We start from the raw sequence: 15341 nt of genomic DNA, 5'->3' as shown, positions 1-15341 counted from the left end.
TACAATCGCTCCTGGCGGACGTTGGCCCTTTCTCTAATGCCTTCTGGAAGGCGGAAAATGCATAGTGGGGATGATAAATCACTAGGCAGTTGCCTTGTTTTGACTTGAGACCCTCAAGAGGAATAGTCATGTTTTTCATAAAAATCGGTGGGGATCGGTTTTTGAATTCCATCCACCTTTGTAAGTACAAAGCATTTTCAGTTTTCTCAAATCAACAAACAGCATTCTGCTGCAGCTGTAACCCCGTGCCCGACCATGGATGAGAATGGAAGGAGTCAGAGTTCTGATTAAAAAATACAAACCTAAAAACAAAAACAACAAAACAAACAAAAAAAACCAAAAAACCCCTGAAACCTGGGCATGTAGCCTAACCAGAAATTGAACCAAGAGCCTTTGGTGCCCAGGATAATGCTCTAAGCAACTGAGCCACATGGGCCAGGGCAACACACATATTATAAAAGGCTTATATCTGAAACAGAAAATGAACATTCAATGTTCAACAATACAAAATTAAGCAACTCAATAAGTAATGAGCAAGAAAATGGAACAGACACTGTGCTAAAGAAGACAATGGAAAACGAGGAAGCTATTGAGAAGATGTTCAACCTCATTCATCTTAAGGGAAACACCAATTAAAGCCACAGTGAAATGCCACCACATGCCTATAAGCTTAGCTAAAATTTAAAATAAAATACAGAGAGTGCTAGTGCTAGAAAGAATGAGGAAACACCAGAACTATCGTGCATTCTTGGGGAGAATGTAAAATGATATAGACAAACTGAAAAACATTTTGTATGTCACTTATATAGTTAAAAATATACTTACCATTTGCTCCATCCAACAAGCTGAGTCCTAGATAATTGCCCAAGAGAAATGAAAAGTAATGTGGACAGCAAACCTGTTTGCATATATTCATAGAAGCTTTCCCAGCTGCTTGGGTGACTGTACAAATACCCAGACATATCTAGGACTACTGGACACAGAGTCTAAGCTGACATTGATCCTGGAAGCCCAAAGTGTCACGATGGACGGGGGGTGGGGGGGGGGTGGGGGAGCTGTTTGAGAGGGGCTTGTGAGGCATGGTAATAAAAGAAGTTGGGAATAGAGTCTGGTTCACAGTGAGCCGACCTGGTGTTTCGATCAACAGATGAACACAGTGGTCATTTCTCCAGCCCCCAAGTTATGTGCCAGTGGTACACTTGGCAGTTGGAGCAATGAATCCCACAGGGTCATTGGTCTGTGGGGTAAGAGCTATCGTGGTGGGGAAGGCTAAGTGAATCCCCTGATACTGGCCCCACCCCAGGACAAGATAGTAGGTCAAAACCAAAAATGGGGATATTGCGGGAAGGGCGTTAGCAGAGATTGGTGAGGACCTACAAAAAGCAGGGAAACTGGAGCCAGCAGAGCCCCAGGGATGAGGAGAGTGGGGGAGGTGTGGAGAAGTTCTAGGATTCTCCCTGTGGGGTAGAGAGGGAAGGAGGATGGGAGGGAAGAAATGGAAATGGCCAGAGGGATGCTGAGGCTTCCACTGGATGGATGGGTAATGTTTCCTAGGACCGTGGTGGGTACAGGAGATTTTGCTATATCCTTCCTCATCCATCTTAGCAGGTCGGAAATGGCCCACCATGTCTTTAAAAGTGACTGGGAGGAGTGGGAGAGGGCATCAGCTACACACAGGCAGAGGTTGGGGGGAGGGGAGGCAGGGCACACTTGAGGAGGAGGATCAGAGATTTAGAGTGTACCCAATCTCCCTGCTGCATAACCTTCTCTATCAGAGCCAGAAAAATTGGGTCTTTCTTTGAGTGCCCTCTGGCAAGAGGTGTTCAGACAGCTCAGGCCTCTCTAGGAGATCAGCCAGAGTAGGCTGCAGGAGGGAGAGGCGACTGGAAAGACAGAGGAGTATGGCCCGACCAGGCATGGCTCAGTGGTTGAGCATCAACTTATGAACCAGGAATTCACGGTTGGATTCCTGGTTAGGGCACATGCCCAGGTTTCAGGCTCGATCCCCAGTAGGAGGCGTGCAGGAGGCAGCCAATCAATGATTCTCTCTCATCATTGATGTTTCCATCTCTGCTGTGCCGAGCCAGTTCAGCCAAGGGTTCGAAAGCCTGAGTGAGGGTGGTGAAGGATGAAGAAATGACAGACAAAGAGAATAAGCTGGGTCTAGGGGTGGATCTTCCTGTGCCTGGCTGAGGCCACAGAGAGAGATCCAGAGGCGAGCTGAGCCTTTGTTTTATAGCCAGAGGTAAACAAGGTAGTGGTCACCATAGTGACAATGTTCTTGTGAGTTTCACTTGTTTCACTTGGTTTGGCAGCACTTGCTACATCTCCCTCAGCCCATTAGCTTCCCAGATAAGATCTAGGTAGACATAAGGTCAGGCCTAATTATGCTAAGGGGACTGTGCCCTCTAAGCTGGGACTGGTTTGTGGCTTTGCCAACAGGTCAGTCCGAGGCTTAACCCTATAGCCGCGCCCTACATTCTCCCTGTCCCTTCCTCTCTCTGAAATATGTATATATACATATATATAATTATATATATATATGTAAATACTATATATATAATTATGTATATGTATATAATATATATGTATATAATATACATAATGTTTTTAAAAAGACAGGGGAGTATGAATGGGAAAGAGAGGAAGAAGGTGTGGAAGGAAGGGAGGAGGGCTGTTGGAGTAGGGGTTGGGTGGCAAGCAAGTGGAAATTCTAACACTGGAGGGCCTTATAGAAACCAAGGGAGGGCCAGGGCTGCTCAGCTCAGGGAAGCTGGGAAGCTGGGAAGCAGGCGGTTCAGGAAAATTTGAGAGACAACTGGCGCCCTGGCGGGCTGCCCACTGGTAAGCATTGGCTGTGCGTCCTCCCAGGCCTTTATAACATGTCTGTAGGCACACCTATATGTACTCTCAGACCTTATCTCGGATTGACTAGTTTAAAAAAAAGTTACAAATGTGTATCCAACGCCATTGCTCTGCAGCTTGCTGTGTGCCTTTGGAATCTGTGCATTCTTTTGACTGGGGCGTTTTCATCTACCCAGTCAAAAGATGTAGGGTGCATACACTACACTGCATTCATCCACCTCCTTCCTGGTGGGAATTTAGAGTGTTGCCAGTGTTTCCCACCACCCTTGAGCATGTGTCCTGATGCACTACACGTACCGGCGTGTGTCCAGAAGGTGCACTCGGCAGAGGTCCATGCCTGGTCATGGAGGGAATGGGCGCTTTTTCATTTTTAAGGTTTTCTGCTCCAAAGCAAGGGCTCTGGAGCGGGACTGTCTTGGTTGCGATCCTGCCGCTGATCGCTACAAGCCCAATGACCTTGAGCCAGTGGCCGAACCTCTCAGTGCCTGCTTCCTCGCCTGTAAGAGGGTGGTGACGGGCGAGTACTTCAATCCTAGCATGGTCGGGAGGATGTGTTACTATTTATCTACAGCGCTTAGAAGAGCGCCAGGCACGTAGCAAGCGTTGTGTAAGTTGCCTTTCCCGGATTCTGCGCAATTGCCTCCCCAAGCGGTTCTTCTGTAGCTGCGCACAGGCCGCCGCTTCCCCCCCGCCGCCCCCCCAGGCCCCCCACCTCGGGCACTTCGCAGTGGGCCAAGCACGGGCTTGCTCATAACCTCTCCCACCCGTGGGAGCGTTAAGCTCTGTGATTATTGCAGACCTGCTGTGAAAATGGGTTTATGGTTTGCGTCCGTGTCCCCAGGATCAGTGATGGTGAGCATCTTTTGGGGTGTGCACTGGCCATGGGGATTCCCTCTTCTTTGAACTGACTCAGAGTCGGGGCGGGGCTGAGGGAGGGGGCAAACCCCAGCCCTTCCACCAAACCGGCCCAGCAACACACAGCCCGGGGCCGATTTGACCACCCATCCTAAGGGAAACGGAGCCTCGACAGAGACCCTGCCGCCCGTAAATGCCACAAGTTTTGCTCCCTGGGCCTTTATGGAAAATGTATGTGGACCCACCGCTGCCCACGCGCTCGGGTGTGCGTTTCCCTGTTGGGTCGTAAGTGTTGTTGCAGAAGAGTGGCTGGTGCTTCACCTCCGTCCTGAGCTTGCACCCTCACCCCCCCTCGACCCACCCCCCAGACAGGTGCATCATCTCCGCGCTTCGTACATGGGAAACGGAGGCTAGGTGCTTTGACTCCAGTTGGACAGTAGGTGCCTGGCCGGGGGAGGCGGGGCAGGAAGTGATGGGAGGAGCCCCCCTATGACGACACTCCTCCACCAGATTGGCTTCCAACTGCCGCTGTGACGTCACACGCACGACTGGACCAACCAGAGGCCCTCCACCCTATTGGCCAGGGCCTGGGGGGCGGGCCTAGAAGGGGCGCACTGATTGGCGGGCGGTGGGACACGCACCAATGAGAAGGCCCGGGCGGTGATGGCTCTTGGAAGTCGCGCACGCTTGGAGGCCACCGCGTGAGCTGCCTGTGGTGACAAACGCTCTCTCAGAAGGTCAAGGCCTCGCGCTCTGCCGCTGCCTGTGCTCAGGGCGACCGTTTACCCTGTACCTGGGCTGTCGGGACTTGGGGACATGAGCTCCCCCAACAAGGACGAGAGGTCTGTTTGGGGAGTGGGGTCCCACCCAGAGGGCGGGGAGCAGGCCGGTGGACTAGGCCATACTGTGGGGACGCCCCTGCCGAGCAGCCAGGACGAGGGCGCGTTCTCAGACCTCGAAGGCTTCCAGGACGAGCGGGAAGTGATGGAAGGGGTGCTTTGGGGTTGCGAAGGCCGACCTGGCTCCCCGGCCGACTTCGACGGGGGCACTCTGGACTACCTTGCCGAGGAGGCCTCCATGGCCACCCTGCCGCGGCTGACCGACCGGGATCACCTGGCTGTCCGCAGGAACCCCTCCCCAGAGAGCTGCTGCGACTCTGAGGCGTCCGCCCTTTGGGTGGACGTGCGGGCAGGTCCCGAGGGTAGAAGCTCGCAGGCCTATGGTCTGGTGGGATCTCGGCGGCCTTCCACAGCCCGGCTGCCCGTCATGGGGCCTGGGGGAGGCCCGGCCTGGGGAAACTGCAAAAGAGGAGCTAAGAATAGGTCAAGGGTCACCGTGGGTCCCCAGTGGTCCTCCGAAGAAGGCCTGGTGGGCTGGCCTTCCCACTCCGAGTCATCAGATGACTTCAGCGAGCTGTACCTGCTGGGTTTGAGCCTCTGTGGCAAAGGAGGGGCCCAGGCCAAACCCAGGAGCCTGCAAGACGCACCCAGACACTCGGGTGCCCATGCCAGGGACGAGTTCCTTTGCGTGCCAGGCTCTTTCCTGCCCTCCGCTCCCCCACGACTGGCTTCAGTTGGGGCGAGGCGGGCTGTTGGAGAGCTGGACGCGTCCCGTAGGAGACCCCAAAGTGTGGTCTGCGGGAAGGTGGGGAGCAGGCCCAGCTACCTGCCGGGAGCCGCTGCTCCAGGCAGCCCGCCCAAGGCCGCTCCTGGAAGGAAAGTGGCCCAGGAGAAGAAGTTCCTAGGAGGGGCCTCCAAAGTTGACCCCCAGGGTACCTTCCCTTCCTGGGGGCAGGGAGTCTCAGCAGCTGCCCTGGAGCCAGCCACCTTCCCCCCAGTCGCTGGTGGTCCGGTGCTTGGGAGGGGCAAGGGGTATTCCTTGGACCCCTTGGGACCCACACAGCCCAAGCACACCGGCGCTGGGCAGAAGTCTGGGGCCAGGAGGAAGAAGGGGTCCCTGCCGGTGGTGGTAGAAGAAAAGGAACCTGAGAGTGACCCAGGCCCAAAAGTCCAAGTGAGTATGAGGCCATGGTCCTCCCCGCTCCCCAACCCGCCCTGCACTTCTCTAGGCACGTTCCCTCTGTCCCTCCTCAGGGCTTGTCATTGGGCACCCTGGGTCATTAGGATGCCAGATCTGGGTGGTTTTAGCCAGGGCAAACCCTAAGCTAGCCCTCCATGTGTGCCAGGCACCATTCTCCACACCTGGCAGGTTTCCCCGCTAGGGTGGTAGGGAGGGCTGGGGCAGCTGGTTTGGATCAGGGGACCCCTTAAGACTTTGGGCCCCAAAGCTTCAATGTTAAGAACCATCGGCTCCCTGCCTCCTACTTGCTAGCTGTTCCCCGAGCCGTCCTTGCAGGGGGCCGTGGGCTGTCTCAGCACCCCACTGTTGTGTCTAGCTCAGCCTGGCCTCCTGACCGGGGCTGACTGAGGGCGAAAGTGCTGATGGGGTCCGCCTCAGAACTGCCTTCCCTATTCCCTGCCTCACCCCAGCCCCTACACACACACACACACACACACACACACACACACACACACACACACCACACATCCCGAGTCCAAATAAGTGAGAAATTTTTATTTCGTCCTCAGACACACAGTCCAGGGCCATCCTGCCGAGAAGGCAACAGCGGTGACGGCTACAGCAGAGCCGCCGGGGTTCCAGGACAAGCACAGCCCTGGGCCCTGAGCCAGGGAGAAGTCCTGCCCAGAGGGCCCAGAGCCTCCAGTGAGTCCCATGGGTCTGCTGGGAGCAGTGGGGAGAGAGGCTGAGGAGGGGAGCCCTCCTGCTCTGGCTCCACCAGGGGCTCAGCCCTGCTCCCTGCCTCCCTGCCTCCCTGCCTCCCTGCCTGCCCAGACAGCTTCTCCCACAGGAAATAGGGTGTCTGGACAGGGCAGGGCGCAAGGCACTTCATCCTCTGCATGGGGTTTGTGCACAGGGGTGATTCTCGTGGCTGTGCCCCAAACTGCCACTCCAGACACAGAGTTTCAGCGGAACAGGGCCTTTTCCGATAGGTCGGGTTGGGCCACTGGGCTCGTCCCAGGGGCTGGTTTTGCCTGCAGCTCTGCAAGCATCTAACCCAGGGCCACACACAGTGTTGGGGACCACAGCCCTGGGTGGGCTGCCCCTGGGGAACAGGCGAGGCAGGCCCAGAGAGAAGGGTGGAGCTGCTGGGCAGAGCAGGGGCAACTTGCTGCCAGCAGAGGGGGGTGCTGCCTCACGTGAGACCCTGCTAAGCCCTTTCCACCTCCCTGGGAGCTTTGGGGGCTGGATTTTGTGTCCTTTCCCTCTCAGGTGACCAGGCACCACTTGGACATCCCCCAGCACCGGAAAGGCAGCAGCAACCACCTGGAGCAGAGGGTTGTCCTCGGGTAATGCTCCCTCTGGCTCCTAGAAGTGCATTTCTGAGCTAGACTGTGGGATGTGTGTCCAGATTAAACCGACCCGTGTCTGTCCCCTCTCCCCACACCCCGCCGCCGCTGCCGCCATCCCACACCTCAAGGAGGGCATGCACCTCCTTTTCCCACTGAGGAGGGGCGGGGCTAGCCCAGGTGGTGGGGGCGGGGGTGTCGTCGAGGGGAGAGGAGGCCTGAGTACACTAATCATTTCTCTTTCTCTGGTGTCTGCTGGCCTAGTGCCCGGAGCTGCAGAGACAAATATTCCACCTTAGACAGCAACTAGGTAAGAGGAACCTCTGGCTGGGGCAGGGGCAGGGGCAGGGGCAGGGCCAGGGCCAGGGCCAGGGCCAGGGCCAGACTTCAGTGCCTTAGCATGGGGCTGGGGCAGGCTGCAGGTACAGGCGGCCTCACAGGGCCCAACATTCCTGTGGGGAGGAGAACTCAGCACGCCTGGCCCTGGAGCCTACTGTGCATGTACAGCTAGGTGTGTGGACAGAGAGGAAAGAAAGTGTGGTCGGAGCTACAAGCGCACTTTGCCAAGGAGAACCAGTCCTAGAGATCTTCTCTCAGGACGGACGTCTAGCGATGCCTCGTTGATTCTCCCTTCAACTGCTCCTTGCTATGGCTTCTGTGGGTCTTGTTTGTTTGACAAATTCTGAATGGTTCTGATATGCCCCAAAGCTTGCGTGCTGGCACACTTTGTCCTGTTTGGAAAACATTTCCACGCTTAATTCAAGTGGTGAGTGACTGAGTCAGGCCCAGGGCTCCTTGGGTAGGGACTGGAGGGGGTTTCAGGTTGCAGGGCTAGGAGGTTCCCCACAGGGACAGGGGGTCGGGCTTCTCTATCCCTCCATCTGGAGTGCCTGCTTATGCCTCTCTCTGTTGCAGCGGCCATGCAGTCCCTGGCTGACAAGTTCCGGGACCTTTGATGTGAGTGTTACGCACACCATACCCCTTCCCACAGCCGTGGCTGTTGAGGAGGGCTGTGGGCTGGCCCTGGCTTGAGGCTCCTCCCCGACTCTGCTCTGTTGGACAGGTGGAGCCCAGCATCTTGGTGCAAGAGGAGCAGCCCGGGAGCTGTGGCCAAGCTGGTTCCCTCCTGTTCCACATCAGCCAAGGCTTCCTCTCCCCCTCCTTATGCCTCCTCCCCACCCCATTTCTCAGCAGTTTCAAATTAAGGTCCCTCTCAAATTCTGTGCTCTCACCCTGGCCGATCTGGCTCAGTTGGCTGGTTGGGCATTGTCCCGTGCACCAACAGGTCACAGGTTCGATTCCGGGTCAGGGCCCGTGTCCAGGTTGTGGGCTCGCAGCCGATTGATGTATCTCTCTCATGTCCATGTTTCTCTCTCTCTCTCTCTCTCTCTCTCTCTCTCTCTCTCTCTCTCTCCCCCCTCAATAAAAGCCTGTTTGTTTAAATAAACAAACCTCTGTGGTCTCTCTTGGGGGCGGGGGGCGGGGGGACAGGTGGAAGAGGGGATCAGGGCAGGGAGGGATTGGAGCTGCTCCATCTCAGCGCTTTTTCCAGAACAATACCTCCGGCATTCTGTGGTGGGCCTTCTGCCTGCGGGGAGTCTGAGCCAGCCTCTGATAGGAGCCTTGCAGCCAGAAGACCAGGTCGCCCCCGGGTCTGGGCTCTGCCTGGATCTGCCTGGCCACATTAGCTTCTCTCCCCTTTCCCTTGCAGGCCCTCTTGGTGTTCGAAACTCCTCTGCGTTTGGGGTCTCATGCCATTCATTGCCCATTTCCCCTCCCCTTCAGCAGGAACTCAGGACCCCCCTCCAGAGCTCAGTCCCTCTTTCCCACAGTCAGTGGGCCTCCTCCCATCTCCCGTGCTTTGCTGTCCGAACACGCTTGGTCTCCCCATGGCTTTCCTTCGGTGGCCTTCCCTGCACCTCTACTCCAGCGGGTGTAAAGAGCACACTCGAGCTCATCTTCCCCCTTCCCAGGACCAGTCCTCCCTGTGGAGTCCTTCCCTCCCGCTGGCGCCACCTCACGCACATGGACAACTCAGCCAGCCACCCGGGGGTCGGCCTCCTCCCCTCTTTAGCTCTCACCTTTGACGCTCCGCTCAGTTCTCCCTCCTGGGTTTCAGTAGAGAGGTGGAGGCAGAAGCCACAGCCCAGGGAGTTGCGGATCACAGGGGAAGGTACGGGAATACAGAGGAAGAGCAAGGGTTAGACTCCAGCCTGAAGGACAGGGAATGAGTCTGTTGTGGGGGCTGCGGGCCAACCTGAGGAAACTGCCTAGCAGAGGGTTCACACCCTGCCTGCCCTAGCCCACTAATGCCCCTCCTCCCGCCGGTTTCTATGGCGAGGGTGGTTGATAAGTCTCCGTGTGGTACGTGGTCCCCTTCAAATACTATATTTAACCAGCCCGAGACACAGGTCCTCCTGGAAGTGGCAGTTCTGCGCCCCCGCGCAGTCTCCCCCACTGCCTCGGCAGGTCACACAAGGTTGAGTCTCACTCTGTGCCCCCTTTCCCCTTCACTGAGGGCTGGGGTCCGGTTGCTTCCCTGAGCCAGGACCTGGCAGGGCTGTGCGGGCCTGGGACTCAGAGGGACACAGACTTGTGTGTGTTTGAGTGAGTTGAGGGTTGGTTCTGCCAGACTCCATTCCCCCAGAGACCGGTGTTAATACACACCACACACCACACACACACACACACACACACACACACACACACACACACACGGCGGGGCAATGGTGGATAGAACATTCGAGGTTGGAGAAGGGGATCTGGTTCGGAATAAAATTAACCGGGGATAATGTCCCTTGATGTGGTTCAGGCAGTAAAGGTAGTAGTAGAGACTGTGGGACTGAGTGAGCCAAAGCAAGGGTGGGATCTACTTTTCTCAAGGGGCATTGTTAAATTCCTGACACATTGGGTGGGGGGTGAGGGGAGGGGGTTTGCGGGGCTGGGAATGATGCGGAAGTCACCAACCCCAAGGCAGGGCGTCCAGACACCCAAACTGTGGGAGTTGCTGGAGGTGGCTCTGGATCTTACTCTGCGATCCTATGGCATCTGACAAAGGTGCGTGGATGGAGTGAGAATGCAGAGGTCAGGCCCGGACAGGGTGCATCCTAGGGTCAGGGAGCTCACGTAGAGACTGCCCCTACAGTAGCCAACCGGGGCATGGGCAGGATGGGCGCAGTGAAGATGGGCAGTAAAGAGTGATGGCGCCCGGGAAATAGGGCAGACTCGGTTCCACCCTCCTTCCTCCATATTCTCACCCTGTCTACGTTCCGGGCCCTGTGGCATGAGCTCAGGTGGACAGACCATCACACATGGGATGGGACACCCACAGCCTGCAGAGCCAGAAAAGAACGTTCGTGGGACTTCATCCTTCCACTTCAAACCCCTCTCTGGAGAAGGTGGGCTTGGTTGCTTAGGCTATGGCTGTGATCCTGACCCAGTGGTTATTTCTCGGCGGGGTGACATGCTGTCTGAGTGACAAAGTTTGGAAGAGATTTTCCAGCTGGGCTTTCTGCCCACATAGACATACATGGGAGCGGGTTGTGATGGCGGCTAGTCCAGCACCAGCACCGCCTGGGAGCCCTGGGGCCCTCGTCGCCAGGGAGAGGAAGGGGAGAAGTGCACTACGGGGTCGTGGGAGGCAGGAACACGACCCGCGGTGGCTAGCTTTGCCAGCTTCCCTTCCCTCCTCTGAGCACACAACCTCCCTCTTTCATTTTCAGACCAACCGCAGCACAATAATGCTGCTGTAAACTTGCACATCGCAGGCCCCTTCCAGTTCTGGAGGGGGTGGGGTTGGGGGAGCGGGGGGAAGCGGCAGATACTGGGGCATAGATTATGGAAACGCATCGGGGCCCCAAGAAAACCGACCTGCTCTCCAGGCTGGGAGGCAGTGGTGGCTGGCCTGGAGAGCCCTAGTTCCCAGCCTGCCTCCTTCTGCTACTGGCCTAGTTCCTGGGCAGACCCCCGCTTCCCCACCCTCACCCCTCACCACCATCAGCAGCTGCACTACCAGAACCAGCCAACTGCTCTTTCCGGACTCTCTGGGAGGATTGGCACACACAGGGGATGTAGTGGGAGGTGAGCGCTGGATAGGGAGCTGAGAGTGGTGGGCAGAGCAGTGGTGCCCAAAGATGTCCACGTCCTAATTCCTGGAACTGGCTGATATGCCACCTTGCCTGGTAATGCGGAGGGGTGGTTAAGGTTACAGGTGATTAAGGTTACAGGCTGCAATTCATCCGACTGAGGTGCACAGACTCTCCCCGTGCGTTTGCCGGGTCCGGCCGACCCGCCTGTGCTGCCAGGGTGGCCATGTTGACTGTACCTGCCTGATTCCAGGGGGCACCATTAGCGCGACTGCAGGGTGCTGCATGCCCCTGTGCTTGTGCAATGTTGACATCCTGCTAACAACCACTCAGATGAAGATGGAGAACATGCCAACAGGCTTGGACCCTCCTTTTGCTCCAGGACAATCATGTCCCCATCCCTGGTCCTCCTGAGGTAACTGATGTCCTCGTAATGGTTCCCGATAGCCATTCACTTCCTTTCAAAGGATAACATTCGCTATTTAATAAATAACCCTTCCAAAGTTATAAAAGATAAATGGCATGAAATCAAATACTATGTATATTTGTAAAACACATTCTGAATATAAACACAGTGGTAACAGCCCTATACTCGAAAAAGTATAAGACATTGAAAGAAGAAACTGAAGAAGCTACAAATAAATGGTAACATATACTGTGCTCATGCATAGGAAGAATTAACTGTTAAAATGTCCATACTCCCCACTCTGGCTGGTATGGCACAGTTGGTTGTAGTGGGTTTCCATTTTCTAAATGGTTGCTGAATTTCCAAGGCAACCTTTGAGAGTTTGATTCCTGATGGGGTCACATATGGGAGACAACTGATGGATGATTCTTTCATACATCAATGTTTCTCTCTCAAATGAGTAAATCATATCCTCAGGCGAGGATTAAATAAAATTAATTAATTAATTAATTAATTAAAAATGCCCACACTCCCCAAAGCAATCTATGGATTCAAGGCAATCCATGTTAAATTACCAATGGTGTTTTTCACAGAGCTAGTACAAATAAACAAAAGTAAATTATATGGAACCAGAAAAGACCACGTATAGCCCAAACAATCATGAGAAAGAAGAATAAAGTTACAGGCATCACACTACCTAATAAACTATACCACAAGGCAATAGTAATAAAAACAGCATGGTACTAACATAAAAACAGATACAGAGATTAATGGAACAAACTAGAGAACCCAGTAATAAATCCATGCCCATATGATCAATTAACCAATGGCAAAGATGGCAAGAATATACAATGGGTTAAAGATAGTCTCTTCAATAAATGGTGTTTGGAAAATTGAACAGATAGTTGCAAAAATATGAAACTAGACCACCTTCTTACACCATATGTAAGAGTAAACTCAAAATGTATTATAGACTTAAAACCATAAAACTCATAGAGGAAAACATAGGCAGTAACCTCTCTGATATTTCTCTTAGCAATATTTTTTCTAATATATCTCTTGTGGCAAGGGAAACAAAAGAAAATATAAACAAATGGGACTACATCAAGCTAAAAATTTGGGGAGGATTCCAAGATGGCTGCAGAGTAAGTTGAAGCTCTGCTCACTTGCTCCCAACTCCGGACTGGTCTTGCAGCTAAACTGCAGAGCAATCAGCTTGAAAAAAACAGTTGAAGTGCGGCTGATCTGAAATAATGAAAGCAGGGAACACAGAGGAATGACAGAAGGAGATGGGGAGAGGGTGATCCCTCTTGTGTATGTGCATGGCTGGGAAGCTGGAGGGATATTGCAGCAGCAAAACCCTTGCCTCTTGGGAGTGTGGGGTCTCAGGACCGTGTAGGTAACCCCAATCCAGAGCAACAGAGAAAAGAAGGGGAACCTGTGTAGCATCTGTCAATGGGAATCAATGGTGATTCCGTCCAGCCTTGGAGGTTCAGACTGCATCATCCCAGGCAACAAATGATGCAAGCTTATTACAATAAAAATGGCCAAGGTTAAAGACAGAGAATCTTAAATGCAGTAAGAGAGAGATAGTTACCTCCAATGGGAGTTCCCATAAGGCTGTCAGCTGATTTCTCAAAAGAAACACTTTAGGCCCAAAAGGAATGGCATGAAGTATTCAAAGCAATGAAAAAGCAAGGATCTGAAATCAACACTGCTCTATCCAGCAAGTCTATCATTTAAAAATGATGGGGAAGTAAATGTCTTCCCAGACAAAAAAGGATAAAGGAGTTTATTGCCACCAAACCAACATTGCAAGTAATGTTAAAGGGACTGCTGTAAGAAGAAGAAATAGAGAGAGGAACATAGGCAGCCAGGCTGTGGAAGGCCGCCGAGATCCCACCAGACCATAGGCCTGCGAGCTTCTACCCTCGGGACCTGCCCGCACGTCCACCCAAAGGGCGGATGCCTCAGAGTCGCAGCAGCTCTCTGGGGAGGGGTTCCTGCGGACAGCCAGGTGATCCCGGTCGGTCAGCCGCGGCAGGGTGGCCATGGAGGCCTCCTCGGCAAGGTAGTCACCCAGTTCCAGGAATTAGGACGTGGACATCTTTGGGCACCACTGCTCTGCCCACCACTCTCAGCTCCCTATCCAGCGCTCACTTCCCACTACATCCCCTGTGTGTGCCAATCCTCCCAGAGAGTCCGGAAAGAGCAGTTGGCTGGTTCTGGTGGTGCTGCTGCTGATGGTGGTGAGGGGTGAGGGTGGGGAAGCGGGGGTCTGCCCAGGAACTAGGCCAGTAGCAGAAGGAGGCAGGCTGGGAACTAGGGCTCTCCAGGCCAGCCACCACTGCCTCCCAGCCTGGAGAGCAGGTCGGTTTTCTTGGGGCCCCGATGCGTTTCCATAATCTATGCCCCAGTATCTGCCGCTTCCCCCCGCTCCCCCAACCCCACCCCCTCCAGAACTGGAAGGGGCCTGCGATGTGCAAGTTTACAGCAGCATTATTGTGCTGCGGTTGGTCTGAAAATGAAAGAGGGAGGTTGTGTGCTCAGAGGAGGGAAGGGAAGCTGGCAAAGCTAGCCACCGCGGGTCGTGTTCCTGCCTCCCACGACCCCGTAGTGCACTTCTCCCCTTCCTCTCCCTGGCGACGAGGGCCCCAGGGCTCCCAGGCGGTGCTGGTGCTGGACTAGCCGCCATCACAACCCGCTCCCATGTATGTCTATGTGGGCAGAAAGCCCAGCTGGAAAATCTCTTCCAAACTTTGTCACTCAGACAGCATGTCACCCCGCCGAGAAATAACCACTGGGTCAGGATCACAGCCATAGCCTAAGCAACCAAGCCCACCTTCTCCAGAGAGGGGTTTGAAGTGGAAGGATGAAGTCCCACGAACGTTCTTTTCTGGCTCTGCAGGCTGTGGGTGTCCCATCCCATGTGTGATGGTCTGTCCACCTGAGCTCATGCCACAGGGCCCGGAACGTAGACAGGGTGAGAATATGGAGGAAGGAGGGTGGAACCGAGTCTGCCCTATTTCCCGGGCGCCATCACTCTTTACTGCCCATCTTCACTGCGCCCATCCTGCCCATGCCCCGGTTGGCTACTGTAGGGGCAGTCTCTACGTGAGCTCCCTGACCCTAGGATGCACCCTGTCCGGGCCTGACCTCTGCATTCTCACTCCATCCACGCACCTTTGTCAGATGCCATAGGATCGCAGAGTAAGATCCAGAGCCACCTCCAGCAACTCCCACAGTTTGGGTGTCTGGACGCCCTGCCTTGGGGTTGGTGACTTCCGCATCATTCCCAGCCCCGCAAACCCCCTCCCCTCACCCCCCACCCAATGTGTCAGGAATTTAACAATGCCCCTTGAGAAAAGTAGATCCCACCCTTGCTTTGGCTCACTCAGTCCCACAGTCTCTACTACTACCTTTACTGCCTGAACCACATCAAGGGACATTATCCCCGGTTAATTTTATTCCGAACCAGATCCCCTTCTCCAACCTCGAATGTTCTATCCACCATTGCCCCGCCGTGTGTGTGTGTGTGTGTGTGTGTGTGTGTGTGTGTGTGTGGTGTGTGGTGTGTATTAACACCGGTCTCTGGGGGAATGGAGTCTGGCAGAACCAACCCTCAACTCACTCAAACACACACAAGTCTGTGTCCCTCTGAGTCCCAGGCCCGCACAGCCCTGCCAGGTCCTGGCTCAGGGAAGCAACCGGACCCCAGCCCTCAGTGAAGGGGAAAGGGGGCACAGAGTGAGACTCAACCTT

The 15341-nt window shown here is 54.6% G+C and overlaps 1 protein-coding gene across 1 annotated transcript; it reads left to right on the top strand.

Moving 5' to 3' along the window:
- Positions 1-4536: 4536 nt before the first annotated feature.
- On the top strand, positions 4537-7092 carry LOC308511700 (uncharacterized protein CXorf49 homolog; the record flags this gene model as incomplete). Its single annotated transcript, XM_081081644.1, has 2 exons — positions 4537-5733; positions 7012-7092. The coding sequence occupies 2 exons, from the start codon at positions 4537-4539 to the stop codon at positions 7090-7092; spliced, it is 1278 nt and encodes a 425-aa protein (XP_080937770.1).
- Between the last annotated feature and the right edge of the window lie 8249 nt (positions 7093-15341).

Source organism: Myotis nattereri (genome assembly GCF_964212035.1).
Source record: "Myotis nattereri genome assembly, chromosome: X".
NCBI classification, from domain to species: Eukaryota; Metazoa; Chordata; class Mammalia; order Chiroptera; family Vespertilionidae; genus Myotis; species Myotis nattereri.
This window is presented reverse-complemented; position numbering and strand designations above follow the sequence as displayed.